General features: G+C 33.1%; 1 protein-coding gene across 1 annotated transcript in view; it reads left to right on the top strand.

The window, feature by feature from the left end:
- Positions 1 to 9817, top strand: part of LOC117123376 (survival motor neuron protein 1-like) — a 10520-nt gene extending 703 nt beyond the window's left edge. The window contains exons 2-8 of the mRNA XM_033269272.1: positions 1357 to 1428; positions 3304 to 3390; positions 4677 to 4874; positions 5244 to 5396; positions 5894 to 5965; positions 6496 to 6627; positions 7090 to 9817. Of these exons, the coding sequence (XP_033125163.1) occupies positions 1357 to 1428; positions 3304 to 3390; positions 4677 to 4874; positions 5244 to 5396; positions 5894 to 5965; positions 6496 to 6627; positions 7090 to 7239 (864 nt within the window). The 3' untranslated portion in view covers positions 7240 to 9817. The remainder of the gene's footprint in view (positions 1 to 1356; positions 1429 to 3303; positions 3391 to 4676; positions 4875 to 5243; positions 5397 to 5893; positions 5966 to 6495; positions 6628 to 7089) is intronic.
- Positions 9818 to 17955: the final 8138 nt, after the last annotated feature.

Here is a 17955-nt window from a genome sequence, read left to right on the forward strand (position 1 = left end):
GTTTGACGCCTACAGTGTCTTGTCCAGAGGGAGACGAAATATTATTATTTTTACAGTTAATTAAATAATAAATTAACCTAGGCCTAAGCCTTGGCCTGTAACTCTAGTTATATTTATTAGGCCATAAACTGCTATAATTTTATAACTTAAAAATGTATGGCTCGCATGGCTCGCTGGCTCGCATGGCTCGCTCATTGGCTCGCATGACTCGCTGGCTCGCACTTTGTCACGACCCTAGGATAGGGTAGGCCTAGGCCTTTTGGTATAGTACTACTAGGCCTAGGCTAGTAGTAGTAGTAGCAGGAAAGCGCGCTTTTTTAGGCGAGGCCAGCTAACTTAGTCTTGCTAACTAACTAGCTTAGGGGCCTAGGCTAAGCCAGGATTTACCTAGATTTTAATGAATGATAAGGATTGGTGTGGGTTTTTTTTGTTCTTTATTATCTATTCTTTGTTTTTGTTTTGTATTCTACAAGAAAAAGACCTAGCCTAGCCTAGGCTAGGACGTCTTTTTCTTTTTCCCTAGCCTAGGCCTAGGCCGATGCGATATTAATTCCTGAATAAAATGAAATTAAATTCTCCAACGACCTGGTCCCAAGCAAGAGGAGTTTAGGTTTTTACTGATGTGTTATCCAGATCCAAGCATAAAATTGCAGTATGATTTCTGATTTTGATAGTGATACCTGTAAAGGACTATCTAGGCTAGGCCTATCTACCACCAGACTGTATATCCCCATGCCATGTAAAAATTTGGCCTAAAATTCTGTAGGTGCATTTCAAAATTAATGGTTGATTTCCATGCAATGTTTGGAAAAAATTAGGTCTTGTCCTAGGCCTGTCTTAATATTCTACGCACCTAGTTTTCTAGAGATTTATCTGTGGAAATTTGAGTTCGTTTTTTAAGATATACTCCGTGCAAATACTATACTTTACAGCATAAAAGTGGGCAAAGTGCGACCTATCAGTGATTTTGTTGCAGGCCACAAAATTTTGGTTTCTTATTAGTGCCCGACACCAATTGTCTGTTAAAACAGAGAGTAAAGTGGTATAAAAGTAGTGCATGAAGGTTTAGAGACTTTGTGTTTGTGAAGTGTTTTTTTTTTTTATAGTTTTTTTAATAATATTGCTTTTTGCCTAGGTTGGTATAAAAAATTATTGTAAGTCATTTTGAATTTCATTCATGTAGTTTATTGTATATCTTGTATAAATTATGCAAGGATCTTTACTCTGTCTTTCAGTTCATGTTTAATTTCCGAAACCATCGGAGCTGGTTTTCTGCTTAATTCTTAATTATTAGTGTCTTATTGAATATAATATTCCACTATATATACAGTAATGCATTTTACAATTATTTTACAGGGCAGTCATGAAAATATTTGGGATGATACAGCATTAATAAAGGCTTATGACAAAGCTGTTGAGTCTGTTAAGGTAAGAATACAATTTGGAATTCTATCTCATAAACTTGTAACTCACCAGAACCGCAGGTTGTGCTTCATTGGATGACACCGCCTAGTGTAAGACAGGTTGTTGCTCTTACCGATGAGAAGGGTTTTTCTTTGGTAAGTAGGGTTTAAATTTTTTTGATAACCTTGATACATTCTAGAATAAATACAGTTACCATTTTAATAGAGGTAACATATACTCATACGTATTAGAAGATTTTCAAGGTTTTGGCTAAAACACACACATGGGGTGTTTGTGCAGATTGTGCGCCATCTTGATCATTGCCGATGCAGGGTATGTATAGGCACTGGTTAGGCATTACCAATAGCCTTTTGTGTAGGGCTAATTATTTTAATATAATATGAGTAATGCAACTAGGTCTAGACTTATATGCCAATCCCCCATAAGGTTTGGGTAGTTACAGTACGCTGACCCGCTGGGCAGAATGTACAGACATAACAATTAATAGGCCTAGCCTATACCGTTCTGACCCGTTGAGCAGAAACATTGAATATGACATTTCAATGTCAATTTTACATGGACATACGCTGACCCGCTGGGCAGAGAGTAGATCAAATTATCACGATGTACGTTGTGCAGGCGTTTTATATATCATTACCTTTTGATGCGGTATTTAGCCTATGCTTAAGTATAAGCATACACGAGTCAATAATAATATCACAATTATTATAGTGAATATGGCTAATTTATGCGTTACATGGTAACAAAGATCTTGACTCCATTTAAATTTAAATTTCAGTAATAGAGGTAGAATATAATTTGCAAGTTTATTTACCTGTGTAATAAACATTGAGTATTTTTAGAAAGACTGAATGATACACATCAATAAATAGAAAAATTCTCTTCATATAATGGACTGTTCCGCTATGCAACACCCCTTGGATCATGTTGCTAAGGTGCTACAAAAGATGACAGCATAAACGTTTGTGAGACAAGTGTGTATTTCCAGCCCTGTTATGATTGGTCATTTGTTTTATATAATACAATACTTGTATATAACTGCAGCATGTTTATATTCAGTTACAAAATCAGATCCATTGACAAACTGTATTGATATAAGTGGTCAGTGCTTGGGCACATGATGAACTCACTCCCACACATTGTGCACTTGTGTTTGCCATCAATCAGTCAATAAACTTGAAAGGCCATAAAGGGATAAAGATTTTCACTTTATTCTCAAAAATTAAATCTGATATGAAAGAAAGAGACCTTAAATTTCAAAATATTTTGATTTTTATAAACATAAGGAATAGCTAGAAACAAATTCCAGTGGAAGGGAATGTTTAAAAATGATTTCTGTTCGTAAAACCTGGATGTAACTTATCAGAATTTTGTGTCTGCCTGAAGTTTAATAATAATAATTTGTTGATTGACACCCTGGAAGTGTCCATTGTTACAAAAAGCATCGTTCTGTTCACTACCACTTAACAATACTTTAAACATTCCAATGTTATTGGACATGGGCAAAAGAGAGGACGTTCTTTTGAGGGGGCTGGGTATCGTGCACAAAAAAGTTTATATCCAAAGTGCTCCAGGAGCCTCCAAGAAAATTTTCCCTTTAGGTTTCTGGAAATTGGCTAACTGCCAATGTCCTTTTACAACCAAAAACCTTTTACAGTACAACTCATTTTTTTATTCTTTTTTTGGGTGTTGTGTTTTTTTTTTTTTTTTTTTTTTCAAACTGTGCACTTTCTGCACAGTTTGCCCACCTTCCTCACACCTCACTAAATATTGTGCAATATAATATGTGTGTATTAACACACATGCATATAAAATGAGTATTTATATACTGCTAGAGAATTCACTTCAGGTATGATAAAATAATAGTCTCCTTTTCAGAAAGATCTCAACGCCGATGGTGAAAGTGTGGAACCTAAGAAAAATAATCAAAAACGAAGAAAAAAGAATAAAAAGAAGAAATTAAAGGTAAAACCTGAATCTTTGTAATTAGAAAAAAGAGAGAAAAAAATTTTTTAAATGCTTTCTTAAAAATGGATTCTGAACAAAATTACAGATCCTCATTGTTTATATGAGAAATGCAAAGTTAATTTTAAGGCTTGCTATGCTGTTGTGGTTAAGTTAGAATAACTTTGAGAAGAATTAATATTTGAATTGTTTACAAAAATTTAATTGTTTACAAAAATTAATTTGACAAAATATTCTTCTTGTCAATACTTTTTGTAGCAAGATTCTAAATCATAAAACTTAAATTTTGTTTTTATTTCTATATCATCATTCATAACTTTTGAATTAATTGTACAGTATTGAATGTTTTATTAAGTTGATCAGGGGCGGATCCAGAGATGTCCGAAAGGGGTCCCCCGATTAAGATAACACCATCTTGGAACAGGGGCGGATCCAGAAATGTCCAAAAGGGGGGGCCGAAAGTTGGGCCGATTGAGACAACACTGTCGTAGGGGGTCCGGGGGCATGCCCCCGCGAAATTTTTGTGTTCTAGACGCCCGAACATAACATTTGAGGTATTCTTGGCCATCATTTTTTTCTTTTTCTCTCTTTTTTTTCTTTTTTTTTTTCTTTTTTTACCTCCCAAAAGGGGGGGCCGGGGCCGGGCCGGCCCCCCCCTAAATCCGCCCCTGTTGGAAGTCTGGGGCATGCTTCCGCGAAATTTGTGTGTTCTAGACGCCCGAAAATAACCTCCGACACGTTTTGGGCAATCAATTTTTTCTTTACTTTCTTTCTCTTTTTCCTTTTTTTTTTTTAACTTTCCAAAAGGGCGGGGGGGGGGCAGCCCAGCCCCCTCCCCCCAACCTACATCTGTTCCTGTTGATGGATATAAGAGTGTTGAATCAAATCAATTGTAATATGCATACTAATCATAGCTGAATTATCTGTCACAGATAACAAATTTATTTTATTAAATTTCTTTTAGCGTGTTATATCTGTATAATATATTTATTTGATGTCAACTTTTAATTGGAGGTTTTTATCTCTGTTTTTTGTTATGGAAATAAAATAAAAATAATTTTTTAAAAAAGCAATCCAGAACATCATCAAATTGATTAGAAAATCTGACATGCATGTTGGAACAGTATTTTTTAAAAATTAATATTAATACACATATTATTGAATATTATTATGATCAATTAAACATAATATTGTTATCACAGTAATATTATCTCTATCATTACTGTACATGATTATTATTAATACTGTATAATTAACATTATTTTGATCAATTAAAAATTTATCAGTGGAATGTAGGAGATTGTTGTCAAGCAAAATACTCAGTAGATGGAATATACTATGAATCTATTATCAACTCTGTGGACCAAGACAGAGGGTCATGCTGGGTCACCTTCAAAGAATATGGTAATGAAGAGGAAGTTGAATTGTCTGAGTTGAGGCCATCACAGTCTAAGAACAGACCAGCAAGACATGACATTTCGGAAGTGAGTCAAATATTAGCAATGTACAATGTCTTTGTGATTACTTTGTGATTAGGGCGCTTATTTTCTAATGCCAGGGTCTTGTGTTCAATCCCCATAGAAAAACCAACTCCTCTTGCCCCCCACTCCCTTCTCCAATTTCCTCACAAAGTGTATTTATCGGATTGGACGATGACACCACATGACACATTTTCCCTACACGCAACACTGGCATAATTCAATACAGCTGTAATTCACTATCGCTCTTTTCAATGGTTGGAGCATTTTTTTATTCTCACAGATTCCCTTATTTTACTATATAGATATCAATTATATATATGTTTATGTACTTTATATCTCATAAATGTTTCTTTTTTTTTTTTGACTTCTAAGAATGAAACAGGAAGTACAATGGAGTTTTCAGACTATATGTATAGCCCAGCACACCCTGCAGAATATCTAGGCCCCCACGGACCTTGGCATCCTAACCCCTGGATGATGCCTCCTATGCACCCACCACAGCAATTTATGCCACCATATTCCATGGTAAGTCAGTGTAATTTATACAATGAATATATAGTGGAACCCCCTCCTTTGCGACACTCGCTTTTCCAAAGAACACCCTGAAAGGGGAGATTTTTTTGGGTTCCGAAACAGTCCCCTTAATAGGGTTCTACTGTATTCATTGTACATTTTGTCCAAAGTAAACTTCTCAAAAAAAACATGACAGAATTCACTATATATTTTTTATTTTAATGGTAATATTTTTAGTGATGTTCAAATCAGTATACAGGAGAATAAAATCACAATTATAACATTATATTTTCTTTGCTAATTTACACTTTTATTTATTATTTTCATTTTAATAATTAATATTTTTAGAACAATTGCAAACATTATCCAGGAGTATAAAATCTCAGTTATAACAAAATGATATAAAAAAAAGGGGTTTTTTTTCTCATTTTTTCTTTAATAAGTTACATTTTCATTTATTAATTTCATTTTCATAATTAATTGAAAAATATTGTATACTCGAATTTCAGCCTGCTGTGTCACCATACACTGTTCCTATGCCATACTTTCCTCGACCAAGTGGATTTCAAAATATGTCATCTGTAAGTTTTGATATAATATCCCTGCTTGTTTTATGTACATTGCAGAAAATGGCAAATAAACAGCTTCAAATTCTGCTGCCTTTTCTTTTCTCCACTCTACTTCTAATATTCCATTCATGTAACCAACAAAATGTGCATTTCCTTCAGCATTTTCACTTTCCATTGCAATGAAGGGATTCAACTGGATTAACCTCACTTTAATATTTTTCTTCACTAATACTTTAATTTTACTTTGGCTTTTGCTTTGCTATAGGTCAGTATCTAGAGGCCAAAGTGTGGGTGGTGTGCTGGACAGAAGATAGAGGCCGTAGTGTGGGTTGTGTGTCATACAGATGCCGGAGGCCAAAGTGTGGGTGGTGTGCGAGACAGAATATAGAGGCCAGAGTGTGGGTAGTGTAGCCAAGTTGAATCGAGAGGCCAAATAATATGGGTGGTGGTGGTAGCCAGACCGAAGCTAGAGGTCAAAGTATGGCTAATTTAATAAAAAAAAGCCAGAGGTCTGCTAATATTATGTTTTTTTTTTCCTTTAGAGGGTTCCGCCTGTACCTCCTCCGCCACCACTTATTAGGCCACCAAATGTGGAGACAGATGAAGATGATGATGCTTTGCATTCGATGCTGATTGCCTGGTATATGAGTGGTTACCACACAGGATATTACCTGGTAACTATCTATCAATGATGACCATGTTTAATTATCCTAGTTTTTATAATCATTGTCAATAAAATTTCAATAACCTCCAGAATAGAGAGGTAAAACATTACATGAAAATTACAAAATAATTACATGAAACTTGAATACTTGGAGATCGACAAAATGAAAATCCAAACATGAGTTTGTTTTGAAATGAACTCCTAAAAATTGTGAAATAATTCCCATCTGTTAAAACTATATTTGGAAAAATTGTTTTTATACTATCAGTCAATCAGTCCTTATTAATACCTTACTGTCATTGCAATCATTTTGAAGGCGCTAAATGATAATAAATCATAAGATGTAATGGTTACATTTAAATACCATATGAAATGTATTTAAAGTTTGGATCTCAGAGAACAAGAAACAGTGCTATGCATTAAAGAGATTGATTGTACCTTTTTGAGTTTCTATTTTGCTTATTGATTTTAGGGTCTGAAAGATGGTGAGAAGCAGAGCAGGTCACCAGCACCAAAGAAGTTGAAGATGAAGAAAATGAAAAATTCTCGGTTAAAAGTTAACATCAACCAAACACAGGACAGCTCATCAAACTGTAAAGCACCTTCCGAGGATGAAACCTAACAAGCTTCCCAGACTGCTGGTAGGGAACTTCACCATCCATCACCAAAATCAATAAAATAGATCATTGAGGTTTTAATGATTTGCAATATTGAACCACTGGTGAACATAACTTCCCACCCCTATTTTTGATATGATTCTTAGCCCATTTTGAACATATCATAAAACCTTGAATAGAAGCATAAAAAGGCTTAGTCTTGAGAAAAAAAAGCCTATCATAATTGAAGCCCATGTGCTTCTTTTCAAGATAGCATACAGGTAGCTTCTTTTCGAGATAGTACAGTACATACACTGAACATGAATTTCAAAGAAACAAAATAAATAAGAAGCCCCCTCTTTACTTTGCAAAAGTAGCCTTGAAAAGAAACCCATCGAAACGTCGCCTAGGTTTTACGGTGATCAGTCAATGAAATTGTCTTTTCTATTTGTAGACACTATGGTACTGTGATTGTATTTATGTTTCAAATTGTTTCAACATGAACCTTGTAACAAAATAATATTACCAAACAAATTTTATATTTTTAAAAGTGAACTAAAAAGAAATTAAAGGTTCTCAGTGTGTGTGAAACTTCTGTTAAGAAACCATCCTTTCTAGGAAAGCTCCAGTAATGCTACCCAGGAAATGTTTCCCTTCTGCCCACTTTAGGTTGACTTTTTACAACAAAAAATCTGGAGGATTCATTACTGACTGTCCAAGCTTAATGTAAGATGGTAATCATCCTCAAAATATGCACCTTGTTGAGACGTGGTTAGATCCTTACAAGTCTAGTGCCAAGTGCATGAAGTGTGAAGAAAGGGCTTACATTGCTTGTTGCATTGAAGGACCTCTGTTAAAACAGAAGAACTTAGAAAAGTCCATGACCATTTTCATGCATTGTGATTTAGGAGCAGTTGTTTTTGCTGTGACCAGTTTTTACAGCAGTTGATGGTATCATCTATCAAAAAACTCCAAAATTAAGATATACTGTATGTAATCAACTCTATTGAATTAAATCAGAAATTCACTCTAATAAAAAAGTTGTTTTATGTTAATAATAATTACAGTATTAATTGAAAGGTAACTGCAAGAAAACGACCTATAACGTGCAGCGTTATTGTGCTGAATTGAGTACGTGATGGTCTTCCCCAAGACTGGCCCAATACTGCTGCAGTTGTTGGTAATACCAAAGATATTATAAACACAAAATAGCGTTCTCTGCGATTTACGCGTAACAAATAGAAGCGTCTGTCAAGGTTCAAAAGTTTCCAATTTAGTAAGAGGGCGCCATTCATGCGCTATTATACCAAAGAGAAAAGTAATCGGTTTTGGAAGAGGGCATCGTATCTGTTGCCATGGATCTGAGATGGTTCCTGTTCTGCTGTTCACAGGATTGATACCCAAGGTAAAAAGTCGCGCGGTGACGGTATGGTCAGAGCGGTCAAGGGTCAAAAGTTTCCAATTTAGCAAGAGGCCGCCATTCATGCCTTATTACAGAATTTGCACGCGTAAATCACAGAGAACGCTATCTTGTGTTTATAAGATCTTTGGTAATACATTAACGTTTGTCTTGGCCGGCTGCTCTATAACAAAATATAATGTACTGTACCAGTGTCATAGCGACTATAAATTATTGATTTAATAAAAAAAATTAAAAAAATTGATTTTGCTGCATAGGAGTATTTTTGTGTGATTATTAATAGCTTAATGTTTGTGTAGGAAGGAACATTTATTACTGTATTCACCATTTCTCCAGTCTAATTTTCAATGGCGGATCCATAGGACAGGGATTTTCACAGAAGTAGGGTCTAGAAAAGAAAATCTATGATTATGGCAACTCTAGATGACTGGAAATGGCACTCTTTAGTTTTAATATGTTTTTTTTTCCTCAATTTTTACAATAGTTTTTGAAAACCTTTTGCAGGCGATCTGGGTTCCCCATTGAATCCACCATTGTACCTTAAAAATAAAAAGTGGTATCCAAATATTGATTTCCCCACTATATAGTAACAAATGCGCAAGTCAACATCTTTTATAATAATTCTTTGTAATACTGTACAGTTCATCCTCCAATTTGCAAACCACTTTGGGGTTAGAAAATTTGGGGTGCTCTCGATGTTCTGTTTTACATAGAGGGTTACTTTAGTTTTAATAGATTGAAGAATCTTATTTGGTTCTTAGAAAAAGTGGTCTTGAATTAGAGGATTCACGGAATTAGAGAAGTCTCGATCAGTACAGTAGATCCTTTTATGAAGTCTACAAGTTGGCAACTGAATTCTTTTCATGTGTGCCTCATTGGAGGCAATATTAAAATGTCTCGAGTGAGTTTTCAGATATTATCAGTCTATGATTACCCACACTCATCAAGACATAGGTATTTGAAAATACTGTACGGGAATATGCCTAAATCCCTATTCCAATGAAGACTTAATGCCAGTCATTTTTTGTTGTAACCCACCTACAGCCTATGCCCATGCTTACTGAACAAACACAATTAGTAGAAGAGGAAATTGCAACTAATGTGATGTCTCACCACAAAATGAGACACATTATTGGTGAAGTCATATTGAGATATTCACCAAAATAGGTCAAAGTCAAATTTTGGATTTAATGTTTTTTAATAATTTGATGCTTATATTTTATGATTGTATACTTTGAAAGTAAATTTTCTTACCAAAACAGTGTACTCCATGCATGTTCTGTAATTCTAGTCCTATTATTTGTATGGGTTAGTTTATCTTTGGAGCTGATTTTCCCAAAACTTGTTTCTCATCATCTCTGGATCTACTTATCCCAGGGAAGCCATTCAAAGACCAAATTAAAGCTTATAATGTGATCTACTACCCACATATAATATCAACTAATTTTTTTATTTTCAAACCATGAGATTCATTTTGTGGTGAGACCCTCGTATATACTATACATACAAACACTATAAACAACTATAATATGGTATATTATTTCAGCATTTATTACAAAGCTATGGCAATTGACATACTGTACATATGATTCAGTTAGTTGTACATGACTATCTTATATTCATCAGTGACTTAATATACAGGCGTCCCAGTTTCCCACAAGTTGTGGGAGTCTCCTAGAAACAGGAACAATCTCTTGCATTTACATGAACAATCAAGAATCTCCCACAAATTCATGATGTTTGCATGTTTTCTACTATTGTACTTGGCTCCCTGATGTCTGCTGGCCGTGGGTATCGCCAAACCCAGCCAAAAATAACGTACAGTTAGATCTGAAAAGCTCATTAGACCATGTCTTCAGAAATTGGTTCTCCTAACATGGAAACCCTGTTACTATTGCCACAGCGTTTTGTAATAAAGGGTAGATATGTGGCAAAGACAAGCCAAATCAATCACTCCTCGCAAAAATCAATTTTTAGTTATTAATACAGGGTTAAGCAGAAAAATGAAAGCTATAAAATGGAAAAAGAATCAATTAAATCCAACATTTTGTTATGAAGTTAAAGGACTTTAAACACACAGCTGCTTAAGAAAAATATTTGATAAATCAGCCCTCAATGTTTACGATTTAGGCATTTCTACAGCAGAAACCATCACCAAATACTGTAGTTAAAAATTGTTTTAACATTGAAAATGGGAAAAATAGCCACATAGCATGATGTATAGATATAAAAAGGTTAGTTTAATGCTATAAAATAAATTTCAAAAATTTTGACATTCCAGCATGTTTTGGCCATTACCTCTGAAACACAATTTGCGACGAGTGACTGGTTTGGCTTGTCTTTGCCACATACAGTATATGAATGTCATAGTCCCAATTCCCTCAACAGTTCTTGTAAAAAGTTTGCAGTTTTAATATTCTTTACATAAAAATTGGATACCCAAAAGTTTCAATCATTATTGAGGAAAACTGAAATTAGAGTACATTACAAGTAAAGGTTGTACAGTAGGCCTACAATAAAACAGAATAAAAATATAAATAATAGGTGCAAAAAGTATAAACATAGAAGAGGATGTAAATACTGCTAGCTGAGAGGAGTGGGGAAAACACTACCCCAGCTCATACCCTTAACATAGAAAAAGATGGAAAAAATATGGACTCAAAACACCAGGTAAAGACTGCATCAATTTAAAGTTTCTGAATCTTTGTTGGATCTGAGTTTCAGGGGGGCTCAGGGACCCAATTTGTAGAATCCCTAAAACCCACAAATCTTATGTCCAGCCCTGTTATTAAACACCTTAAACCATTAAAATTCACTTTATTATATTCCTCCCTAGTATATAACCAAGCTGATTATTTGTGATCCAAACAGAATTTTTTCAAGTTTTAAATCAACCAAAAAAAAAGAAGAAATATTAAGATCCTAAATCATTTTTGGAAATTTCATAACCAACATCATTAATGAACTTTGCATGCATTTTTAAAAATATCTTCATCTACATTATATCCATATATGTCCATAACACCGTAAGTCTGGAAAATAATTAATTTTGTTCTTTTTCTTGCTTATTTCATTTTCGTTTCCACAGTAAATCGATTCTATTCATCTCATTCGTTCATATTTACTTTTTCTCTGTCTTCTCTGCAGCCTTCTTTTGCTTTTCTCGCATCATTTCTGCATCCCTATTAAAGACAAAATTATATTCTCTTGAACTATATTTTTTACATGATCATGAGAAAAACCTTTTCCCCATTATGAGGATGATAATAATTATTTGCATTGATTATTTTTAAAATTATTTTTAAAATATAATATAATGATCATGTAATAAAAGTCTTGCTATACCTGTGTTTCCGATTCTCCACGCTCATACCATCTTTGTTGCTACCTTTCTTCTTGGCCAAATCTTGTTGTTTCTTCTGATTTTTAGCCCTAGCCAGATCTCTCTGGTTTCCTCCTGAAACAGATAATTGAAATAAAGTGCAGTATTGCTAATAAGTAGTGCTATCTAATAATAGGCTTATAGTATTGTACATACTGCAACAGAACACACTGAATTCAATTCAAATTTTATTTTTGGATGAACATAAATATAAAAGTGGAAAACTGCCATCTTTGGATTGTAAAAAATCCACACATAACATAATATGAGCAAGCTCAATAAAAATGTAACAAATAAATACAACTGTAATCTTAAGACGCTACCAAATTACCAAAGTGGATCTAATATTATCTTAAAGAGATTTGGAAAGTTCTTTAAAGGGAATACAGCATATGGCGAGTACTTATACAGTATACACTACTGTATTTCGGGAAAACTGTTCATTCAACTTTTGATGTTCAATTTAACATCAAGATGATTGAAAAGACCTTTAACAATAAACATAAGATGTAAAAACATAATGCGAGAATAAAAAGATGAAATACAGTTGAACTTGCCTAAGTCGAATCCAAAATGTCATTGAAAAATTGTTCGACTTGATTGATAATTAATGGAAAACACAACAATTTGGCATGTGAAATAAGGTCGACTTAGAAATTGTTTGAGTTAGGCGAAGTCAACTTAGGCAAGTTTAACTGTATCTTAAGATGTAATGCTTGAGTCTGTCTGAATAAAGGATCTGGTGAATCTGTGTTGTACAGTACCCTCTCCAAAGATGTTAAAGTAAATGGCCACGCTGATAAGGCAACGAAGGGACACCAGCCGACAGAGAACCAGGTGCAGTACAACTTTTTGTATGCATTGTTACCATGTACCCTTCCAACTAATTGACAAACCCAAGCATCTTAGAAGCCTGTGAAAAAGCATAACCACATAACATGCCTACTCCAACGAAAGTCGCTAGATATAATTAAACTAATGATTTTAGATACACAGTATTAAATATACATTAATTACCATCTTTTATATATAAATTTAAAATAACGAGAAACGAATGGAATTCAGAAACACCCTATTGGATAAAACCAATATTTTGACCTATCCTTAGGTATATTTAAATATATACAGTATACCATACACATAATTTATATTTAATATGCCTATAATAAATCATAGTATAGTATACTGTCATCACTATAATGTCATTATTTTCATTATATTTTTATTATCATTATACTGTATTTATTCCTTTTTATATTGTTATTTAATATTTCAATATTTATAATTAATGCAGTTGTAGAATGTAGGCCCTAGACCTACAATAAATAAAAACAAAATCAAAGGCAACAAATTTGAAACACATTCATTTTGATATAGGCCTAGGCTCTAGTTCAGCATTCAAATTTTTCGTAAGAATTGGGGCTTCTTCTTGGGACCGAGTTGACTTGCGGCCGAGGAATTCGATCCAACTCGGCCACAAGTCAACTCGGCCACAAGTCAACTCGGCCACAAAAAGTTTGGCTAACAGTCAACTCGGCCACAAGTCATTTACATACTGGAAGGAGTACTGTAATTCATCAAGTATAAAATACTAATTCTTTAAGTATTACTATACTAATATTGTTATTATTATTGCTGTTATTACTGTTGTCATTGTTATTATTATTGTTGTTTTTATTACCATTAGTTTTAATATTAATTATTAGTCTTAGCATCAACATTATGTATTGTTAAAATTTTTGCTATTTATTATTACCATATAAATAATAAATAATTCTCGATAATCGTTTTTTTTTATTCATATTATTATTATTATATATTAGTTTTTGGTATTATTATTTTAATAGTAATTTTTAAAATATTGTTATTGGTGTTTTATTGGTATTTTTCTCATATTATTATTATTGTTGTTGTTGTTGTTGTTGTTGACACCTTTATTATCGATATTATTACCCTATTATTACTAAGTAGGCCTAGTATTATAAATATCATCATTATTATTATTACTAATTAGTATTACTATTATTATAAAAATAAAAATTATCTTTAATTTATTATTGCTGTTATTGCTATTATCACCTTCAATATTGTTATTATCACTAATTAGTATTATCAAAATATTTAAATTATTACTACCATATTAGTATTATTACTATTAGTATTGTTAAAATAAATATTACTTTAATATTGTTGTTGTAAATATTTAAAAAGGAAGTGTCACTGACGAACAAATATGAAGGACTGAAGTGAAATGTCTGTCACTCAATAATACCAATTGTTCCTATTGTGAATAATTGATACTAGATGCTATGCGCCCCACCTAATTTTAACGTAGGCCTAATTCTTGGGCGTAGTTCTAAAGAAAATAGTATACAAAATGCACGCCATCGTGCATTCATTTGATTTTAGTCGGATTCAAAATAAATTTTTAACATTTAAAAAATCATAATGTGGTTTTTCTATTTTAATTTTTTATGATTAGGTCAACAGTATGTACTCATGTTTTATGTCAGTGTTTTAACGTGAAAAAAATTAAACATTAATGTATGTGTTTTTCTTAATTATTAAGATTGCTTAAATTGTTAATGTTACATTATTTTTAGATTTTATTCCATTCTGTAAGTGGCAGGTTTTCTCTGCTGAATAAGAGTACAGTGTGAAGAAGTGAATACCGTACAATGATCTCACGACGATAATCAAAATTTTACTAAAATATACTGTGTACTTCATTTCAATCATATTGAAGAAAAAGGATGCAAAAACTGAGTAATATTTACATTTGACTTGTGGCCGAGTTGACCTGCTTCCGCGGCCGAGTTGACACGGTGGCGAGTTGTCTTGGGGCCCAGCAGTTGACCTGGAGCCGAGTTGACTGACCTAGGCTTATGCCAAACTTAGACAGAAGTCTAGGCTAGGTCTACTCTAACTAGGGCCAAGCCCAGCCTACCCAGGTAGCCTACCTGCTGTAGGTTAAGCCTAGCCTTCGGCTAGTAGTGGGCCTAGGCCTAGGCCAGGCCTAAGAAGCCTAGGCCTAGCTAGGCCTAGCCTAGCCTAGCTTGAAACAGTTCATACAAAATAATACTTAACAATATGCTCCAAATAATCCTAAAATATATTTTTAAAATTACTAACGTGTCATTTTAAGAGGATATAAAAAGTTGAAGCCAACAAATGGTCGGAATGGCAAAAGTTATTAATAAGTCCGGTCTCAGACCACGATTGTTATTCCCAACTTGTTCGCATTGGTTTGTGCTTGGTTTGAGCTGCTCTGAGCAAAGATAATAAATAGCAGAAGAAATGGAGCTGAGAGAGAGCAGCTTCCCAACCAATATATTGGAACATCCGTTCGAAATGCATTGTGGGTACACAGAGAACAATTTTACCCCGTCCGCGCGGCGGCGCTATGTACCAATAATAAACAGAGAGCCGTTACGTTGCTACGGCTCTGAAAGGCGCTGCGCAGGTTCGTTACTGACTTCATTATATATAGATAAGGAAGGGAAAACACATCATTATATATAAATAATGAAAAATAACTTATTTATATATAATAAGTTCACTGATTCCATTATATATAAATAATGAAAATGTGACAAATCATTATATATAAATAATGAAAAGTAACTTACAATTATTTATATATAATAAGTTCACTGATTTCATTATATATAAATAACGAATTGACTTCAAACTCATTATTTATAAACAACTGCTTTTACATTTCATTATATATAAATAATAGCTGTCGCAAAACCATAATGCTTGGACTTCAAACTCATTATATGTAATGCACACGTGTTACCGTGTCAAGATCATTATATCTAAATAATATTTTTACTTCCAATTACATATAGGCCTAAATAACCGTTGAAGTCGAGTGCCATTATATCTAAATAATGACATCGTAGGAAGCATGGTTTATAAATAATTCGTTATGCAATTTACGAAGTAATAAATATTCATCAGTGCTCTAAAGTTTCAATTAGGTCCTATTCACCTATCAAAAATGGCAAAGCAAGGTATACAGCAGATTATTGAATACAGTGGTGGCGCCAATAATAATAATAATAATAATAATAATAATAATAATAATAATAATAATAATAATAATAATAATAATAATAATAATAATAATAACAATAGTAATAATAATAATAATAATAATTTTAAAAAAATTAATAATAATAATAATAGTTCAATGACACTAATTTAAAATATTTTGCGTTCTGTTATGACAAAGGCTCGTTTGGATAGCCTCATGATGCTTGGAATACATCGCGATGGGGAGCAACCTCGACTTTGACATCGTGGTTCACAGATTTCGTGCAAAATTTCCATAATGTAGAATTTCACTTTAAAGAAAGAGTTTGTAAGGAAATGAGATGGTTACATTGCAAACTCTTTGTTTCTTGTTTTATTCAAAATGTTTTGGTTTTGGAAGCTGATTCGACATTAGAAAACATAGCCTACATGAAGTCATATTATAGTAGCTCGATGCCTATCAAATAAGTAATCAAAATTCGCCATAATTCATCAAATATCCCACCGCAGTGGCATAAGCAAGAATTTAGTCTAATGAAACTTGTTTATCATCTTGATACCTTCCGACGAAAATATCACCGAAAATAGATAAAACGACAGTTGAATGACCAACAAAGACAACTGAAGACAATAGGTTATCATTAGAAGTTATTTAGTATAACTTTATTCGGAAAATTAATCGCAAAATCGAGTTGCCGTCCCCGGCGTTGTCAGTGACGTTGTATGATTTGTGTGCGATTTTTAACAATTAACCCCTAAGTAAAAAATAGTTGAGCCATGTAGTACCTTGCAAATCAATCAGGCTTCTTTTCGTCGCTCTGTTTTTGAATATGGTTGAGTTTACTTTGTCATGAATTGCAAAGAACATGAATAAAGAAATAAAATGAAAAATGTAAAAAATATGTCTATATGCGCATAACAACCCGATTATAGAATTTACTAATAGATCAATAATTTTCCAATGATAACCACATGAACTACATTACTCCACCAAATTTTAGAAACAATAGCAGTATTGTACAAATAAACGGCATCATACTTTTTATGTTAATCATCTGTTTATTTTGGCGCACATTAATCATACAGTGCTCCTATCATTCCTATCATTATCAAAATCGAACGCACAATGAACAGATCATAATTATACCTATACAAAAACAATTATTAGATCATCACACCAGCCCACGTCAACAAAATTGGGAAATATTGATGCGGAAATTTAAAAAAAATGTTTCTTTTTCTTGGCCGCATCATTTTTTCAACAGCATAAAAAACAATGTAATTTTGTTATTGGAAATACGTTTTCTTTAAAAAACAATAAAAATTAAAGCTGTTTTTATACAATATTTACAATATTCTTGCCAAATAAATAAAAGTCCCTCCCTCATCTATTAAAAGAAGCAGTTGTTCTGATTAAAAAATATAGTGATCTAATAATTTTTCCTATGTGCCCTTAATTTTACTATAGTGGGACATAAAAATCCTATTCTTTTTCATTGTGTCCAATGGTTGCCAAATTGGCTATAGTAGGACACATTGATGAAGTACAACTGTCTTCTTTAATATTTTCTAAGTTAATCCTTTTCTTTTTCATTGTGTTCAATGGCTGCTAAGAGCACATAGAAAAAATTATTAGATTATCACTCTTTAAAAAAAAAACGATGAGGGAGGGCAGTTTTTAAAAAAATTTTTTTTAATCAGAACAATTCGTTATTGCGCTTTTGTTTTTATTGATTAGGGAGGGACTATTTATATTTGGCTAGTAATAGCATTGTGTCCAGTGGTTGCCAAATTGGCTATAGTGGGACACAGTGATACCACAAATACAAATGTGCGTAACGATATTTTATTGCTTTAGAAATGTGATTTAAAAATGTATATTGAATCACGCACTGAGTA

The sequence above is a fragment of the Anneissia japonica genome, unplaced genomic scaffold (genome assembly GCF_011630105.1).
Source record: "Anneissia japonica isolate Jap-2015-1 unplaced genomic scaffold, ASM1163010v1 scaffold287579_len849171_cov184, whole genome shotgun sequence".
Classification (NCBI taxonomy): domain Eukaryota; kingdom Metazoa; phylum Echinodermata; class Crinoidea; order Comatulida; family Comatulidae; genus Anneissia; species Anneissia japonica.